The 15,949-nt window shown below is 46.8% G+C and overlaps 1 protein-coding gene across 2 annotated transcripts in view; it reads right to left on the reverse strand.

Annotated features, from left to right (window-relative positions):
• The window catches only part of SLCO3A1 (solute carrier organic anion transporter family member 3A1), a 218,713-nt gene that overhangs the window by 19,927 nt on the left and 182,837 nt on the right, over positions 1-15,949 (reverse strand). For both annotated transcript variants that reach the window (XM_039491807.1, XM_039491808.1), the window contains exons 5-7: positions 10,090-10,254; positions 5,543-5,741; positions 3,485-3,623 (exon numbers count right to left, since the gene is read on the reverse strand). In XM_039491807.1, coding sequence (XP_039347741.1) covers positions 3,485-3,623; positions 5,543-5,741; positions 10,090-10,254 — 503 coding nt within the window. The remainder of the gene's footprint in view (positions 1-3,484; positions 3,624-5,542; positions 5,742-10,089; positions 10,255-15,949) is intronic.

Consider the following 15,949-nt stretch of genomic DNA (forward strand, 5'->3'; position numbering starts at 1 on the left):
TTCTAATTGGTTAGGAACAGGCTGGCATTTTGATGTGAATCCCTAAGACTTCAGCGCTACAACATTAGATTTGGAATTCTTATGCCCCCAGCCAAAGGGGAAATAGAAAAACAACACCATGAAACAAAAAGGATATATGGACAATGGCTTAACTCGCAAGGGTCAATGAGAGCAGAGGACTGGCTAGAAAAAGAATTTGCTGAAATGAAAGTCCCACCCTGCGCCCCTTTAGCAATTATAAACCCGAAGCCTCTCTGCAGACCAACTTCATCACTAAGAACAATGGCATTCATATGAGAAAGGCAAACTGGAGAAGGAAAGCAGAGATACATGACTGGACACATACAGTACAGTGCAGTAAAGTTAAATAAAACATTCGGAGAATTGCATGCCCCAGTAAAAAGCAACTCTTGGCTCATCACATGTATATAATAGCCACAAAATCGTCTAGACAGGCCATTATCTGGATTATGGGCTTAAAGCCTGGTCTGACAATTTGGTGTTGCTTCAGGGCCATTACATGGCCAAACTGGTCCATAATTCTTGATAATGCCCTTTCCAGAGGATGCTATTGCTTCATTAATTCATGTCCAAAACCACTACTTCGAAAAAGCCAAGATGATGGTGCCAAAGAAGAGGTTAAACAGGAGAGAAAAGTGGAAGGGGAGGAAGAGAGAGGGAGACTTTTGCTGGATGGGTTTATGCTTATAGCAGGTTAGCTCTGATAGTTACATAGCAGAGAGACCTGAAACAATTCCTGGAGAGAGCGTCTGAATTTTCTTTACCATGCTCATTTCTAAGGAGGAACAGGTTTGCTTTGAGCAATGCAGTGTAAATGCCACTTTCACATCCTGCCACTAGCTAGCATTATTTTTCTCCTTGCCAATGAATAATTTGGCACATCAGAAGGACGCTTCTTTCCTACTGACACTTTGCTCCGTCCCAAAAATTTTGCTGTCAAAACAATCACATTGGAGTGAAGTGCTGGCTGTAAGGCAAATGCCAGAGGAAATGCACGAGATTAACATGTACAGCTTCTGCAGTTTTGCCTGCAATGATCCAGGATAAAATTATTTTCTTAGCTATAACATGAAGATCCAGGAGTTGGCATCATGCTTTCTCCTTTGCTGGTAAGCACTTTGGTAGCTCAGAAGCCATTTCATTCATCTCAGTAGAATGCAAACAACTCAGGTGCTGGAGGGGGAAGCCGGAAGTCGGGGTAGTAAAAATTGCCCATGTAGCACCTGCCTACTGACACTCTCTGACTCTGTAAAGATGGCTGTGAAGTCAAAGTGCCATTGCCGCCGCTCTACGGAGCAAGGGAGCTAATGGAGACAAGACTTCTGTTCAGCGGCTGCAGTGATTCTTCACTTGTTAGTCGGGAGCTTTTGTCTCAGCTTCCTGGCACCTCCAGGTCCATTAAGCCCTTCAGGGAAGGAACCAAGGCTCTGCTACGCACCTCACCATTTGGGTTTGACAGCTCCTCTCTCTTTTCCTAAGGCACCGGCCTGCCCCTCCCGCACACCCGACAGCAGCACCGCGAGTACGTCTCTGGACTCTCCATCTGTGCGTATGGCACAATGGAGAAGTGGGGATTTACACTTCCTGCCAGAGTGTTTTCAGACTAATCCGAACTGTCCACACATGACAGAATGGAAAGGAGAGGCCGAGCTTTGAGAATATCAGTGGGGGCGGGGGCGGGAAGCCAGGGGAACGGGAATGCAGTACAGTCTCGCAAATAAAGAAGGGCAAAGCAGATCAGGGATAATTGGATACAATGAGCGTTGCTGTTTCAGCAGCCATGAACAGCCACTCTCATTTAATAAGGCCCCATGTGCACAGAAAAGTGAGGTACTCGGAGTTCCTCAAATGGATTTTTGGCCAAGGCTCTTTGTGATCTAGGCTGTAGCTCTCTATGGATGCGACTAGCCATGGATTCCCTTTCATTCCTGCACTGACTCTTTTGCAGCATCACTCTTAACACACTAAAACTTTAAGAAATAAAAAAAAATAATAATGAAAGATCGGCTCAAGATATCGTAAGAGATTCCTTATCTTAACAGGTATCGTAGGAGATTCTGAGACCCCAAATAGCAGGTCTCCTTCACATAGAGAGGGTTTGCATTTTTTAAATGAAATAAACCAAGTCTGGGGATACAGAATATCCATGGCTATTAATTTCAGGGGGTTGCTGGAGGCCACGCTCTTCATTTGGCCCCCTGCTGTTGGTGTTGAATCAGAGAGAAGAGGACAGGAAGTGGGTGAAAGAGGAGAGGAAATAGAAGAAATGGAGGGAAGGAGAGAGAGGAGGAAATGGGGAAGGCAGCGCAAGGGGGACAGCAGGGAGGGGAAGAACAAGGGCGGGAGAAATGGAAGTGAGCAGAAAGAAGAAACAAGATGTCTATATAACCTGCCCGTAACAGAACCCACTAGTCCCCATGATGGGACTAGACTCTGCCTCTACCTGGTTGGTCGGCCTTCGAGTTGTGCTCTCTCTGTTTCGGTCTCTGACTGATTTGCATTTGCAGTAAGAAGAGGTGGGACAGCTGATTTTCATCACATCTGAGAGGCTAGAAGCCAGATGGCAAAGGTGGCAAGTGCAGACTGTCCCTTAAGAGCTTCAGCTCTGCCTATGGTCTCCCTTTGAGTGATTCTGTCCATGATGTGGCTTCCCACAGAGCCTCAGCTATGGCTGGGCTAAGAGGAGACAAGCTTCACATGTGCACCCAAGAGCACAGCATCCAATGGATGGTGTAGCGGGAAGAAGGGAGCTCCCTCCTCACTCAGAGCCGATCCCATCGGGCCATGGCCAGAGCTAAAATGGCATAATAAAATGAGGTCCTCAGTTTCTCTCTTCCTTAGGTGTGAAGACACAGAGGCCCTTCACAGTCAACCCTCACCCTACCTATCATGTCTCATTCACAACTGAGCTGTCACTGCTCACCTCGGATTGGCCCGATACCAGCCTCCATCGCACACTTGTTACATTTTAAAACAAGCACTTTTGCGCTTTCTCCCATGCTGCCCCCTACGCTTGGGAGGTGCAAAAACTAACTCATAATCCTCCTTCAGAGCCCTCCTCTGCTCTCCTGGGATGCGACACCTACAAAAACACTTGACAAGGGTCAGGCTATTGGTATGCATAGACCACTGCCAATCATTGACCGATATTTCCTTGTGCTTCCCCGTCTGTCTGTATCCATCTGTTGTCTCTTGTCTTACACTTAGATTGCAAGCTCCTTGGGGGCAGGGAGTGTCTTTTTGTTCTGTGTTTGTACAGCACCTTGCACAATGGGTGCCTTATCCATTGCTGGGACTCCAAGGTACTATGGTAATCCACATAATAATAATAATAATTAATAAGTCGTCAATCTCTGGGGCCTTCAGCCATCCTCAACTGTAAATGAATGACTCTTACTATGTATACAAACTAACCTCTCAACCACACACGGATAGGAGATGTTGAGTAAATCACGACAATTACCGTGCTTCTGCAGCCCGCGAAGCAGGCGGACAAGTAGGTGATCCCATCTGCCCCACAAACTGGAGTGAAGGAATCGGTTTGGCATTCACAGTTGTTATTGCAGGGGGAATATGGGTCCAAGGGCAAGGTCAGAGCTGAGCTGCAAAAGAAGCAGAATCAGAAATGGATGCACAATGCAATAATGCCAGCTGGCTTTTCTGAGAAGCCTCACACGAAGGGGGCTTAGCCAATCACTGCAAACCAAGGGAGAGAAGGGTGGTTGGGATGTTTGGGTGCCGGCAGAAGGAACCCAAGGCCACACATTCCTTCTGTGACAGAAACACATTGAGGTTTATTATTTCCGGCTCCCACCATCTCCCCAGGGTGGCTCAGGACGGTGCTGGAAAAATCTAATGTGAAGTTCTGTGGGCGTTGTCTCAGCCCTGAGATCAGACCTCCAGGACAGGAGAGGCTGTATTTATCTAGCACAATGACAGCGAGCTGAAGACGTGCTGACGTTTTCATCCTCAAAGAGCCACTGTCCCATGTTGAGAAACTTCAGAAGAATGCAGAATCATTCTATCTGTGGTAGGTCCTAGCTCTGCGGGGCTTCCTGAGTCATAACACCCTGCCTCAAAATGGGGCTCATCTGCAGCCAAGCAGCAAGTGGGAAAGCGCCTTTTGCTCATCATACAGGCCCCAAATTTCCAAAACTGGGTGCCTCGAGTTTGACTCCTAAATCCCCATTTAGGCCACCTCAGTAAAAGCACCCAGAGTTTCCCTAGATTTCAGTGGGATAAGCGGGTGCTTAGCACTTGCAAGATCAGGCCGGAGCAGCTCCACTTATCTCAGTGGATTCACTCTGCGTTTACACCAGCCTACATGAGATCAGAATCTGGCCTCGTGTTTCTAGCCACTTGGGTCAGTTTCAGTTAAGCTCTCAAACTTGTTATTGTTCTGATTCCCCTCTAGGCACGTCTATAGAATGGGCCCAATCCAGCCATAGTGGAAGCAGGTGCCTCTCCACTGACTTCAGTGGAGTCCTCCCCACTTGCATCAGGAATGCATTTACTGTAACACTATTACATACTCCTGGAGAGACAAGGTGGGGGAGGTAATATCAATAAACAGAAGTTGGTCCAGTAAAAGATATTACCTCACCCCATAGGCGCCAACTCTGTGGGTGCACCGGTGGCCCCACTGATCAGCTCCTCCCCCTTTCATCTCCACCCCTGCCAGGGCAGGCTCCAGGCACCAGCATTCCAAGCTGGTGCTTGGCGCGGCAATCTGCAAGGGGCGGCAGTCCCTGTTGTTTTGCCCCCAAGCAGTGCGCCGAATTGCCGCCGGTGACAGCGGGGGCAGTCCCTGTGCCCTTAGGGCGGCAGGCGCGTTTCCACAGTGGCAGCTTCTATGTTTAGCTGAAGCTGCCGCCGAATTGCCGCCGCTGCGGAAACGCGCCTGCCGCCCTAAGGGCACATGGACTATCCCCGCCGCCCGCGGCGGCAATTTGGCGCGCTGCTTGGGGCAGCAAAAACTGTAGAGCCGGCCCGGACCCCCGCACCTCCTGCCTGCCGGCTGGCCCCACCAATCAGTTCCTTCCCCTTCCTCCCAGAGCCTCCTGCCCGCTGCGATCAGCTGTTTAGTGGTGGGCAGGAGGCACTGGGGGGTTGGGGAGGTGCGAGGGTGGGGCGCACTCGGGGAGGGAACAGAGGGATGGGAAGAGGTGGGGCAGAGCGGGGGGGGTGGGAAGAGACGGGGTGGAACTTTGGGGGAAGAGCTGGAGTGGGGGCGGGGCCTGGGGTGGAGCACCCTCAGGGAAATGAGACATTCGGTGCCTGTGCCTCACCCACTCTGTCTCTCTGACATCCTGGGACCAACAGAGCTACATCAACACTTCATACAACTTAACCCTAGAGGCACTCAAATACCAGTTATGGATGTGGTATAAAAACCTAGAAAAATAGAGAAACAGCACTGATCAGAGCAGGTTACTTTAGCTAACACTGCTGTGCTATACCTTCTGGGCAGTATCATAGGGCTGGAGGTGGGAGATGCAGTTGAAATCCTCTCTGTACTCACTTGTTTCCATAGGGAACAGTAACCCCAGCTACAGGCCCCGTATCGCAGCCCAGGAATAGGAAAGAGACATAGCAAGCTGTGGACACCAGGTTAACGAGCATGGCCATCCTGATGGCTCCTAGAGCAGACAGGCTGAGCTTCTTCACCAGGAGACCGCCCAGGAATATGCCCAGACATGCACATGGGATCGCTGTCATCCCTGCAAGAAGGAAAAAGAGTCAGGAAGATGCACAAGGAGAAAGTGGGAGCTAAAAAAACACACTGCATGTTGAAGCATTTTATTAGATCAATGACTAGATCAGTGCGCTAGTGACGGAGGAAGTGCTAAAGGCTCAGAGTACCCACTAGATGTTTATCCATTCATGTGGGTTCTCCTTAGGAGTGACCATGTGAGACTTCAGGTCCCAGAAGCTGTTAGCACTCACCTGTAGCAGAGTTGCTTCCTCCCTGGGATGATGGAAAGGCTCTAGGTCACCGCTCCCTGCCTCCCTGCTGCCACAGCCAGCAAAGAACTGGTCCTCTGCAGTGCTTTGTCCAGGCAGTGGCGTCTCCACTGATTTTCCCAAGGGAGACAAATCCGCAGTCTAATAGAGCTCGTGCAAGATTTCCAAAAGTGACCAGTGATTGTGGATGCCCAACATGAGACGCTTTCAAGGGGCTTGATCTTCAGAGGAGAGGTGTTCAGTACTGTCTGAGAATCAGGCCTCTTTATGAAGTCTCAAGTTTGGTACTCAAAATCACTAGTTGCTTCTAAAATCTCAGACCCTCACTTCAGAAACAGTCTCACAATATTCAGCCTCTTTTTGCTCACTTTCACCTCATCACTGCTGGTCAGACCCAAGACCATTCTGCAACAAGGTCTCTGGATTCTGCGGCAGGTGGGAAATTCTGCAGCAATTTCATTTAATTTTTTTTAAAATGGAGGTTTTCAATTAGTTCTGCAGAAAAATGCATAACAATCAGGACAGCAGCCTGCGTGCGATTCCTGTTGATATTCAACCAGACTCATTGTAAGCTGTCAGTGTTTGACAGGTCCATGCCAGGGGCCCATTTGGATGATGGTGATTGCAGGTTATTCAGAATCAACACCTAGATGCCTTAACAGGGTGGCTGGGGAAAGGACGACTGTCACAAAGAGAGCACTGGGACTTTGTGGGGAAGAAGTGTCAGGAGCAAATGAATACAGAGCCTGTGTTTGTATCAATGTCCTTCCATGTACAGGAGGGAAGAGGAGAAGCGCAGAGAGTGCAGGGGCAGCAGCAGGATGGCTCCAAAAGAAAATGTTGTTGGAAAGGTGACCAGGATTCAACAGCTGGGCTGCAGAACAACTGCTTGCGGCTCTTTTGTTGCCTGTGTTTCCAATTTGATGCAGGCCAAATTGCAGGGGAGATGGGAGCTCAGCTGGGGAACTGGGCTCTCGATCTTAACCTGAGAACAGAGGGCAACTCTCGACTGCGTGAATCATCAGGCAGGCAGTTACAGGGGCAGCACTCGCTCAGACAAGGAGCTCTTCTCCCGTGTTCCCAGGTTTCCTGCATAGCATTGTGGGCAGCAGGCTGGTGTCTCTGCTTTAGGTGAGGAGCTTTAAAGACTATTTATGCCCTTGCTGCAAGAATGAAGAATATCATTTCTCACAGAAAGAACTGATTCTAGATAAAACAACTTCTGTGAGCCCTGGGGTAGGGAACATGAGTTAGAGTAGTGGATCTCAAAGCTGGTCCGTGGCTTGTTCAGGGAAAGCCGCTGGTGGGCTGGGCCGGTTTGTTTACCTGCCACGTCCGCAGGTTTGGCCGATCGTGGCTCCCAGTGGCCGCAGTTCACCGCTCCAGGCCAATGGGAGCTGCTGGAAGTGGTGGCCAATACGTCTCTCAGGCCTGGTCTACACTAAGGGGGGGGGTCGAACTAGGGTACGCAAGTTCAGCTACGCGAATAGCATAGCTGAACTCGAAGTACCCTAGTTCGACTTATTTACCCGTCCAGACGCGGCGGGGTCGAACTCCGCGGCTCCAAGGTCGATTCCGCCACCGCCGTTCATGGTGGTGGAGTTCCGGAGTCGACCAGAGCGCGCGGGGAGTTAAGACGCGATAGTTCGAACTCGGAGAAGTCGAACTCACCGCGTCGACCCGCGCGGTGAGTATGGACCTGCCCTCAGTCCGTGCTGCTTCCTGCAGACCCCATTGGCCTGGAGCAGCGAACTGCGGCCAGTGGGAGCCACGATCGGCCGGACCTGCGGGCGCAGCAGGTAAACAAACCGGGCCGGCCCGCCAGGGGCTTTCCCTGAACAAGCGGAGGCCCAAGTTTGAGAACCACTGGTTTAGCCCTTCCCTAAAATCATTGATACCTTTTCACATCACCACCCCTTAAAATATGTATGAAAATAAGAAAAAATATGAGGAGGACATTATTTCACTTAGGCCAAAATAGCCTCCCTTTCACATATTTTTCTTATTTTTATGGCTGAACAGGCATCTAGGACAACAGCCTGTATAACTGACACATTTTCACTACGTAGCCAGTATCCTAATTTCCGAGCGGGTGTGGCAGAAGGCCTCTGAGCCAGGAATGGAGATAGCCATTTAGTTCTTGGGTGGCAGTACAGATCAGAAGACATATAAATAGCATGGTCAGTCTTCAATCTGGCCAGACCAGCATGGACAAAGATGATTATGTCTTTCAGGACATAACTGCATAGTTTGGACATGGAGACCTGTACAAGCCCTTCCGGGGTTGGCACTGACATGTTGCACGACGGACACTTGACAAAATTACCGTACTTAGTGACAGACATTGGTGGGCGAGGGATGTTATGTCATTCAGTCATACAATTTTTCAATTGTTCAGACTTCTTATTCAGCATTTTTTTTATATTCGCTTCTAAGGATAACAAATTTCTTACTAGAATCTGGGGAACCATTATTTCTAGCAGCCCCTGCCATGATCTGAAGCTGTTTCTTCTGGCTGGAGCAATCTGAATCATACCAGATGCTTTTACCTTTTAAAGGTAAACATGACCCTTGTTGGTGGTTAGGTCATCCTGTAATTTTTCAACAATCTTAATAAATGTTACATGGACTTGTGCTGAATCGCTAAAGTGCAAAAGCTTGTTCTTTAAAACTAACAAATCACCGGATGAGAGTTTCTTTCTGATTTAATTAATGGATTCAACTTAATTTGCCTTGAGTTTACAGCTTCAAAATTAGGAGTAATGCACAATCTGCCAGAATTCATCTGGGAAAAAGTGGCTGGAGGGCAGAAATTCACTTGCAGGGGTTGGTGACAGCTGTCCAGTTTAAAAACCACTAAAAAGTTAGAGAAACAAGACCAGCGTAAAATCAGAACTGTGATATAATCAGTCGCATGACTCCCTCTAGAAGAGGTGACTGTAAAATGACCCTGCAGATGATCACCACCTCTACCATTTCAAATCTAAAATGACAGAAGGTTTATGGCCCAAAGAATTTCTTACTGGGAGAGATTGAGGCAATACTCCTTTACTGAGTTAGAGGAAACCTTTACAATTTCCTTATCCTCCGCACCGAATTAGGTGTTTAAAGCTCCCAAAAGTACAAAATTTGCTATTGGAACCTTTTCCATAAACTGGTCAATGCCCATCAAACTCTGTCCATAAAGATTCATTATACAAAGGAGAGCCCAAAGGAGGCAAATGAACATTCAGAGCTAACAAAATAGATTTAGCTGAGAAACTACTACTATAGTCCTGGAAATAAGGGTTATTGAAGGCACTGACATGCTAGTTATGACTCTTAATTTGGTAGAAATGAAAAGGGCCATGCCAGTCTAACCATGCTTATCATCCCTTCTTAGAAGGATTCAAAGCCCAATAAACAAAAGGACTCCTCCTTCGTGAACCAAGTTTTCTGGAGGAAAACTAAATTAAATGGAGACAAATAATTCCTAAAATCCAATTCCTGGGATTTACTTTTCAGGCCTGTAATAGTCCATGAGGAAATTTTGCTAGAAATGTTACAAGAATCCTGATCAGGCCCACTTTGTCAATCCACCTCCCTTTTTAAGTCTTCAACTGAGAAACTGTCATGACAATGGCACCACTGTAGCTAGGCCTAATTCTCCCAGAATTATCATCTTCAGCCCTCTGAATGTGATTTTGGTCAATTCACAGAGGGCCACATTTTCTAATTTGGGGCAAATCATTTTTGGTGTGCCAGAGTTTAGACAGCTCGGGCTTGATTTTCAGAAGTGCTGAGCATCCCCGCATAATCAGTGAGTTCAGCTGCAGTTGTGAGAGCTCAGAACATCTGAAAATAGGCCCTTGGTGTCTAAATTTGGGTTCCTAAAAGCCAAGGCATCCAAAATGAGAGGATTAAATAGATATAAACACATACACAGCCTCTCCAGGACCTGTTTTCAACTCTGTAAAATGGGGATTCTAACACTCTCTCTCTCTTTCTGTATACCCACTCATTTCACAGAGAGCTCTGAGATCCTCAGGTGAAAGATCTTCACGTGGAAGGCCAACGTATTAGAGACAGCAGAGAGACTGGTGGCCGGTTAATGTAGTTACTTACCCAAGAGCTGATTGGCTGATGAGGTGGTGAGGTTGAACTGCTGTTCCAGGTACTTCCCCAGGAAGGCTGCAAAGCCAGCGACCACAGCAATCTCCATGCAGGCAGCAAGTATGATGCAAGTGAAGACAGGATTGGCCAGCAAGTGCTTTGTTACTTTAGGTATCACTGCAACAGAGGAGAAAAGACGTGGTTTCATGAAGGTTCTTCCCATATGCTTCCCCAGAGGCATGAGATGCTTCTCTTTTCTTATGTGGAACAAACCCATGAGTCAAGGGCAAATTCTACATCCTATGTAGAAAAGGGGTCAGGCCCATTGTGACTTACTGGAATTTAGCAACATCAGAGCAGAAAAGTTAGCCCACATTGAACACTGATGCCATGAAAATCCTGACCAAGCACCAACTGTCACTCCAAAACAAGAACTATCACAAAGGGAGCTGGTTCCCAAAGCCACATGAGACCCCTTACAAGAAGCCAGCATCTCAAGAGATTTCCAGAGTCTATTGCTGAGCCACAGTCCTGCTTGTGAAGTCCAGGAGGAAGAATTTTCAGCCCAGACCTGGGATACTTTTAACTAAACACACTGAAAAGCCTCCAGTGACGAGCTGTTTAACGGCTTCATCCTTTGTAAATCAACTTTTCTGCAGGACAAATGACCGACTGCCCCCCCCAAAGTGGGACATCAATATGTAAAATCACTGTGCTGTGAAGTCACCTCACAGGACAGGGCATAGTGACATCATCACTTTATCTGCTAGCAGAATCCCATGTGAGAGAGAGAGAGAGAAAGAAAGAAGTGAATGTAATTTTGTGAGCAGTGCTGGTATGACGGCCCTGGAGACTGAGGTCAGTAGCTGGGCAAGCTTCCTCCTCACACCATCATCCTCTCTATGCCTTCCCGGTACGTCTACACTGAAATTGGGAGGTGCAATTGCAGCACGTCGGCATACACAAGGTAGCTTTGATCAAGGCAGCTCACTATAAAAAATGGTGTAGACTCAGCAGCCAGGATGGCAGCATGGGCTAGTTGTCTGAGTAAAATCCCATCACGGAACTTGGGTGCCTACTGAAGAGGTTAGCCTGTGCCGCTGCAGCTACTCAGCAATTTTTAGCGAGCTAGCTCAATCAATGCTAGCTCGGGCACACACCTACCTGTGCTGTGATGATTACAGTGCAGATATAACCATCCTGACCTGGAGGAATCTTCCTCAGCACTGATTAGGCCTCAACTGGAATGTTGTGTCCAATTCTGGGCACCACACTTGGCAAAAGAAGTGGACAAACTGAAGAAAATCCAGAAGAGAGCAACAAAAATGATTAAAGATCTAGAAAACACGACCTACCAGGAAAGATTGAAAAAAATGGGTTTGTTTAGTCTGGAGAAGAAAAGACTGAGACTGGACATGGTAACAGTGTTGAAGTACGTAAAAGTTGTTACAAAGAGGAGGGTGATAAATTGTTTTCCTTAACCACTGAGGACAGGACAAGAAGCAATGGGCTTAAATTGCAGTAAGGGAGATTGAGGTTAGACATTAGGAAAAACTTCCTAACTGTCAGGGTGGTTAAGCACTGGAACAAATTACCTAGGGAGGTCGTGGAATCTCCGTCATTGCTGGTTTTTAAGAATAGGGTAGACAAACACCTGTCAGGGATGATCTAGATAATACTTAGTCCTGCCTCACTGCAGGGGAGTGGACTAGATGACCTAAAAAAGTCCATTCCAGTCCTACATTTCTATGATTCTTTCATTTCTTCTGTGGGGAAAAAATATTAAGAGTGCCCTCTGATTCCCCGCTTCCTTCTCTATACCTCCATCTGCCGTCTTCCTTGTCCATCATTATTCCATCCAGTTCCTGCATTAGCTGGTGTGTGTCACAGGTACTTGGGTCAAAATACACCTTGAACTTCTTTTCTTCCTTTTTTATTTATTTTGCAAACTTCAGTCATAGGCAGAGGTAGATTTTAGCTGCTTTCACTTTTTTTCTGTAGTATGAAGAATCTCTCTCTCTCTCACACACACAGAAACTCACAGCAGAGACTTGACAGCTGTGACGAACTGGGCTCCACCCTCCTGGACACACCGCACCAAATTCACTGACTGGGAACCTTGTACTAAACTGCAATGCACACACTGAGTGGTTAAATATGCTCACTCCATCCCCATGACCCTCTGGTCCCTCTTTATCCATGAAGGCCTGAGATCCCCGTGGCCCTGTTTCTCTATTTCCAATAAGCCAAACACGAGCTGGGGAGCAATTACCGTACAAAGGGAAATCTGGCTAATGAATCAGATAGCACATTTTCTACTTCAGCGAGCAGTCTAATTATTCCAGAGATAAGACAGCTTGAACAGGATGGAATCCTAATACAGGCAAGAGCCTTGCTTTATCTTAATACCTGGTGACTAATTTCTCCCTGAATTAAATGTGAAAATCATTTAGTTTAAAAATTCTCTCTCTGAAGCGCTGGTGAAGCCTCCATGGGCCTTGTTTGCATTTTAAAATATTTCCCCCCTCATTCTGCTCTGCGTATTAGGCTCTGGCAGCCAACTGATTTCTCCAGTGCACACCTCTGTTTTCTCGCAGGTTTTTCCTTCTGTTTGCAAAGTTTAATAGCACTGGGCAAATGCAGGGTCTTTGTTAACACTCTGCTTGGGCTCCATTGGTGAGACTATAATTAGCTCAATCTGGCCCTTTGCAAAGGGCTATTTCAGTTTCATCACAATGGTTTTCCATGCTGAACAAAATCCTTGCTTCCTGAGGATTTACTGGACATAATGAATGTTCAGTGGAGACAGCATTTTTCAGATAAACAGAAAAAAAATGTCAGTCTCACATCAGTTCCCAATGGCCACCCTGCCATCTCATTCAGCCCTTTGGTGGCCATCTACTGAATTTGTCCTCTTAGCGCAACTTGGAGGAAGAAAACAAAGCTGAGCTCAGAGAGTCATATTTAATATGTTACCACCTATTGTGCCTCTGGAGTCCAATTAGTAAAATACCAACGATTCCTTAAAATGCTGGTTTGCTCCAGCTCAAAGGCAAAGACACAAAAAAATCTGATAGTTTTTTACAACAGCAGGATACCTTTTAAAGTGATGGAAAAATATATCTCAGAGTCATTTAGACATCTACATGGCCAGTGCCAAAGATACGTTGAAGGACCAAGGGTGAAGGCTTTATCCTGCACTGTACTGGCTTAGAGAGAGCCAAGATTATCTTGCAGTATCAATTATCTTGTACATCAGAGGCAGTCTGATCACTAGATATGAGACTGGATGGAGAGGCAGGAGACCTGGGTTTATTCCCAGCACCACCACTGACTCATTGTGTGATGTTCGGCAAATCACGCCACTTCTCTGTGCCTGTTGCCCATCCCACCCTTTGTCTAGTGAGGCCATGAGCATTTTGTGGTAGGTAGTGTATTATTGTTGGTATATACCGTGCCTAATACAATAGGGATCAATATCAGTAGGAGCTACTGTAACATAAAATAGAAATAGTTCAAAAGGGAAGAGGACAGATATCGTGCAGCCTATGCCTTCTCATCAGTAAGGTCCACATCATTTCCTTTAATTTTGCACAGGAAAGAAAAATAAATTGGAAGCTTTCCATAGAAATATATCTCCTTTCATCACAGCTCTGCCATTTGCTCAGTTTGCCATCTGCTGCTGGCTAAGGTGCATCACTGCCTGGGGTGAAATACTTTTGGGAATGAAAGTAATAGTTGGCATGGAGTTTTAGATCCCCTACCGGGAGGGAGGAACAAATGTTGTGCTTGTGGCTGTCTAGAGTAGGGTGCGGGAGTGAGCAGTTTGATGGAGAAAGGCTAATCCATGTGTAAAGCTGGCTAAGTGTGCCCATGTACTCTGTAGCTGATCCACAGTGGAAGCCACCAGCTACTGCTCCCAGCTAAGGCCTTGATTCAGAAAAGCAAGTAGGTGCTTAACTTTAACATGTGGTCAAGACTGGTCAACTTTACTGGGACTTAAACACATGCTTAAGGGCTTTGCTGAATGAGCACTGAGTTGTTTAGCTCACATAGTGGACAGTTGTACTTTGGGCTTAGTTTCAACTCCTACGGATAGCCAGAACGGAGGGGTTTGTTGCATGCAAAATAGACCGGGAGTCTCAGAAGAGAATCTATCAGCCAGAGCAGATGCTGTGAAGGAAGAATCACACTGGGACACTCGAAGGGAGTAACTCATCAGTTCATGTCCGTACCGCTATCACCACATACCGATACTGTGGAAATAGATGTCACAAGAGAGATTTTTGCCGTCATTGCAATATCTGTGTCTTTGATCTCCAGCACAGTCATAAATGCCTGAGTTTCTCCTCACTATGAAACATTTAATTCAAACTCTTAACAGAACAGAGCTTTCCACTTTCAGCCACTCGCTTCCCTCAGACCCCTCCCCTTCCTTTTCTTAACATCTCCACCCCCTTGACTTCACTTCTATAATATTCCATACTCCTTCCAGAATCAACCACAAGGGGGCTGATTCTCAGAGGTGCTAAGCAGCCCTGGCTCTAGTTGTGGTGGCATTATGGGTGCCTGACCCTCAAAGTCATTGGCAAGGACTTTATTTCCAGTGAGTAGCTTTGATTTGCATCTAACCAGTGGAAAATACAGGGGAATAACCTCCTTATACCAGGTTTAGCTATTCTCCAGAAACAACAATAATTGCATCAGTGTTTGAAATTAATTGTTTGGGAAACTATTATCGTTGGGGGCCATTTTTCCAGTGGGCGCATCTTATGGAGACATGTTTTCAATTTACAGTAAAGACAGGAACATAGAAAGCATTGGGGGAGAGGGGTTTAATAGACCAGTCTTCCAACAACAGTGCAATGAGAAGGTAAAATTAGATGTGAGCCTAAGACCCAGTCCCAAGCAGTACACATCTTGTATCTGAATAGGAGAGACAGGCAAAATATCAACCTGGCTGCAGGGTAAGGGAAGAAAAGGAGGCAAAGAAGATGAAGAAAACATCTCATGGAAAGAGACAGCTCATAAAAAAGAGAAGATGGAAGAAGCAGAAAGACATCAAAGATAATGAAATTTACCTTAATATACCAAGCTGTACAAGGCCTTGAGTAAAATTAATATCACAAAGGGCATGAAGAAATCAGATGACACCACGTCAAATGGGTTTCTTGTAAGAGACATGGGCTCGAAGCAGCTACAAATATTCTTACATTGCCATGTACTATGAAAAAGAGCGCTGGTCCTTCTGGCAGTGGCCTTTATTTGACTCTTCAGAGGAAGATGCAAACCTCCCTCACCCCTATAAACATACCTAGGCAGTCAGCTGTGCAATACCACCTCATGGAGACAGATTCTCTTCCTAACCCCAGCTGCTGATCAGTTTATTATGCCCTGAAGCATGAGGTCTGTGAGCCCTTGTGAATTAATCATAGCGAGTGACATGCAGATGCTGTACTTGAGAATGGTGAGGAAAGAATGTGCAGATAAAGGTGACGCTCAGACAAAAGCTCCAGTCACCAGGAACTCTGCTACGTGGCTGAGAAGCATCAACGCCTTCTTTGACATGCCCCTACCTAGTTCAAGGAGCTACAGCCAGCAACTAGGAATGTGACTTGGGGCCATGCTGCATCACTTGCATTTTTGTGCTGAGGAACTATGTCTAGTTAACAGGTCTGGAGACTGTTCCCACTGCTCCTTTTCCCACTTCAGAGTCCCTCTGTCCTCTTCGCCCATCCCCAGCTCCATCCATGCTGCTTTCTTATGCCTAGAATGCCCCCCTGGCCTGGTGCCACAAGCTCTAACCCTCTCCTCTTAATCCACAGACCCCATCAGGGTTGCCTCCCCACCCTACTGAACAGTTGAAATATTA

The sequence above is a fragment of the Mauremys reevesii genome, linkage group 10 (genome assembly GCF_016161935.1).
Source record: "Mauremys reevesii isolate NIE-2019 linkage group 10, ASM1616193v1, whole genome shotgun sequence".
Classification (NCBI taxonomy): Eukaryota; Metazoa; Chordata; order Testudines; family Geoemydidae; genus Mauremys; species Mauremys reevesii.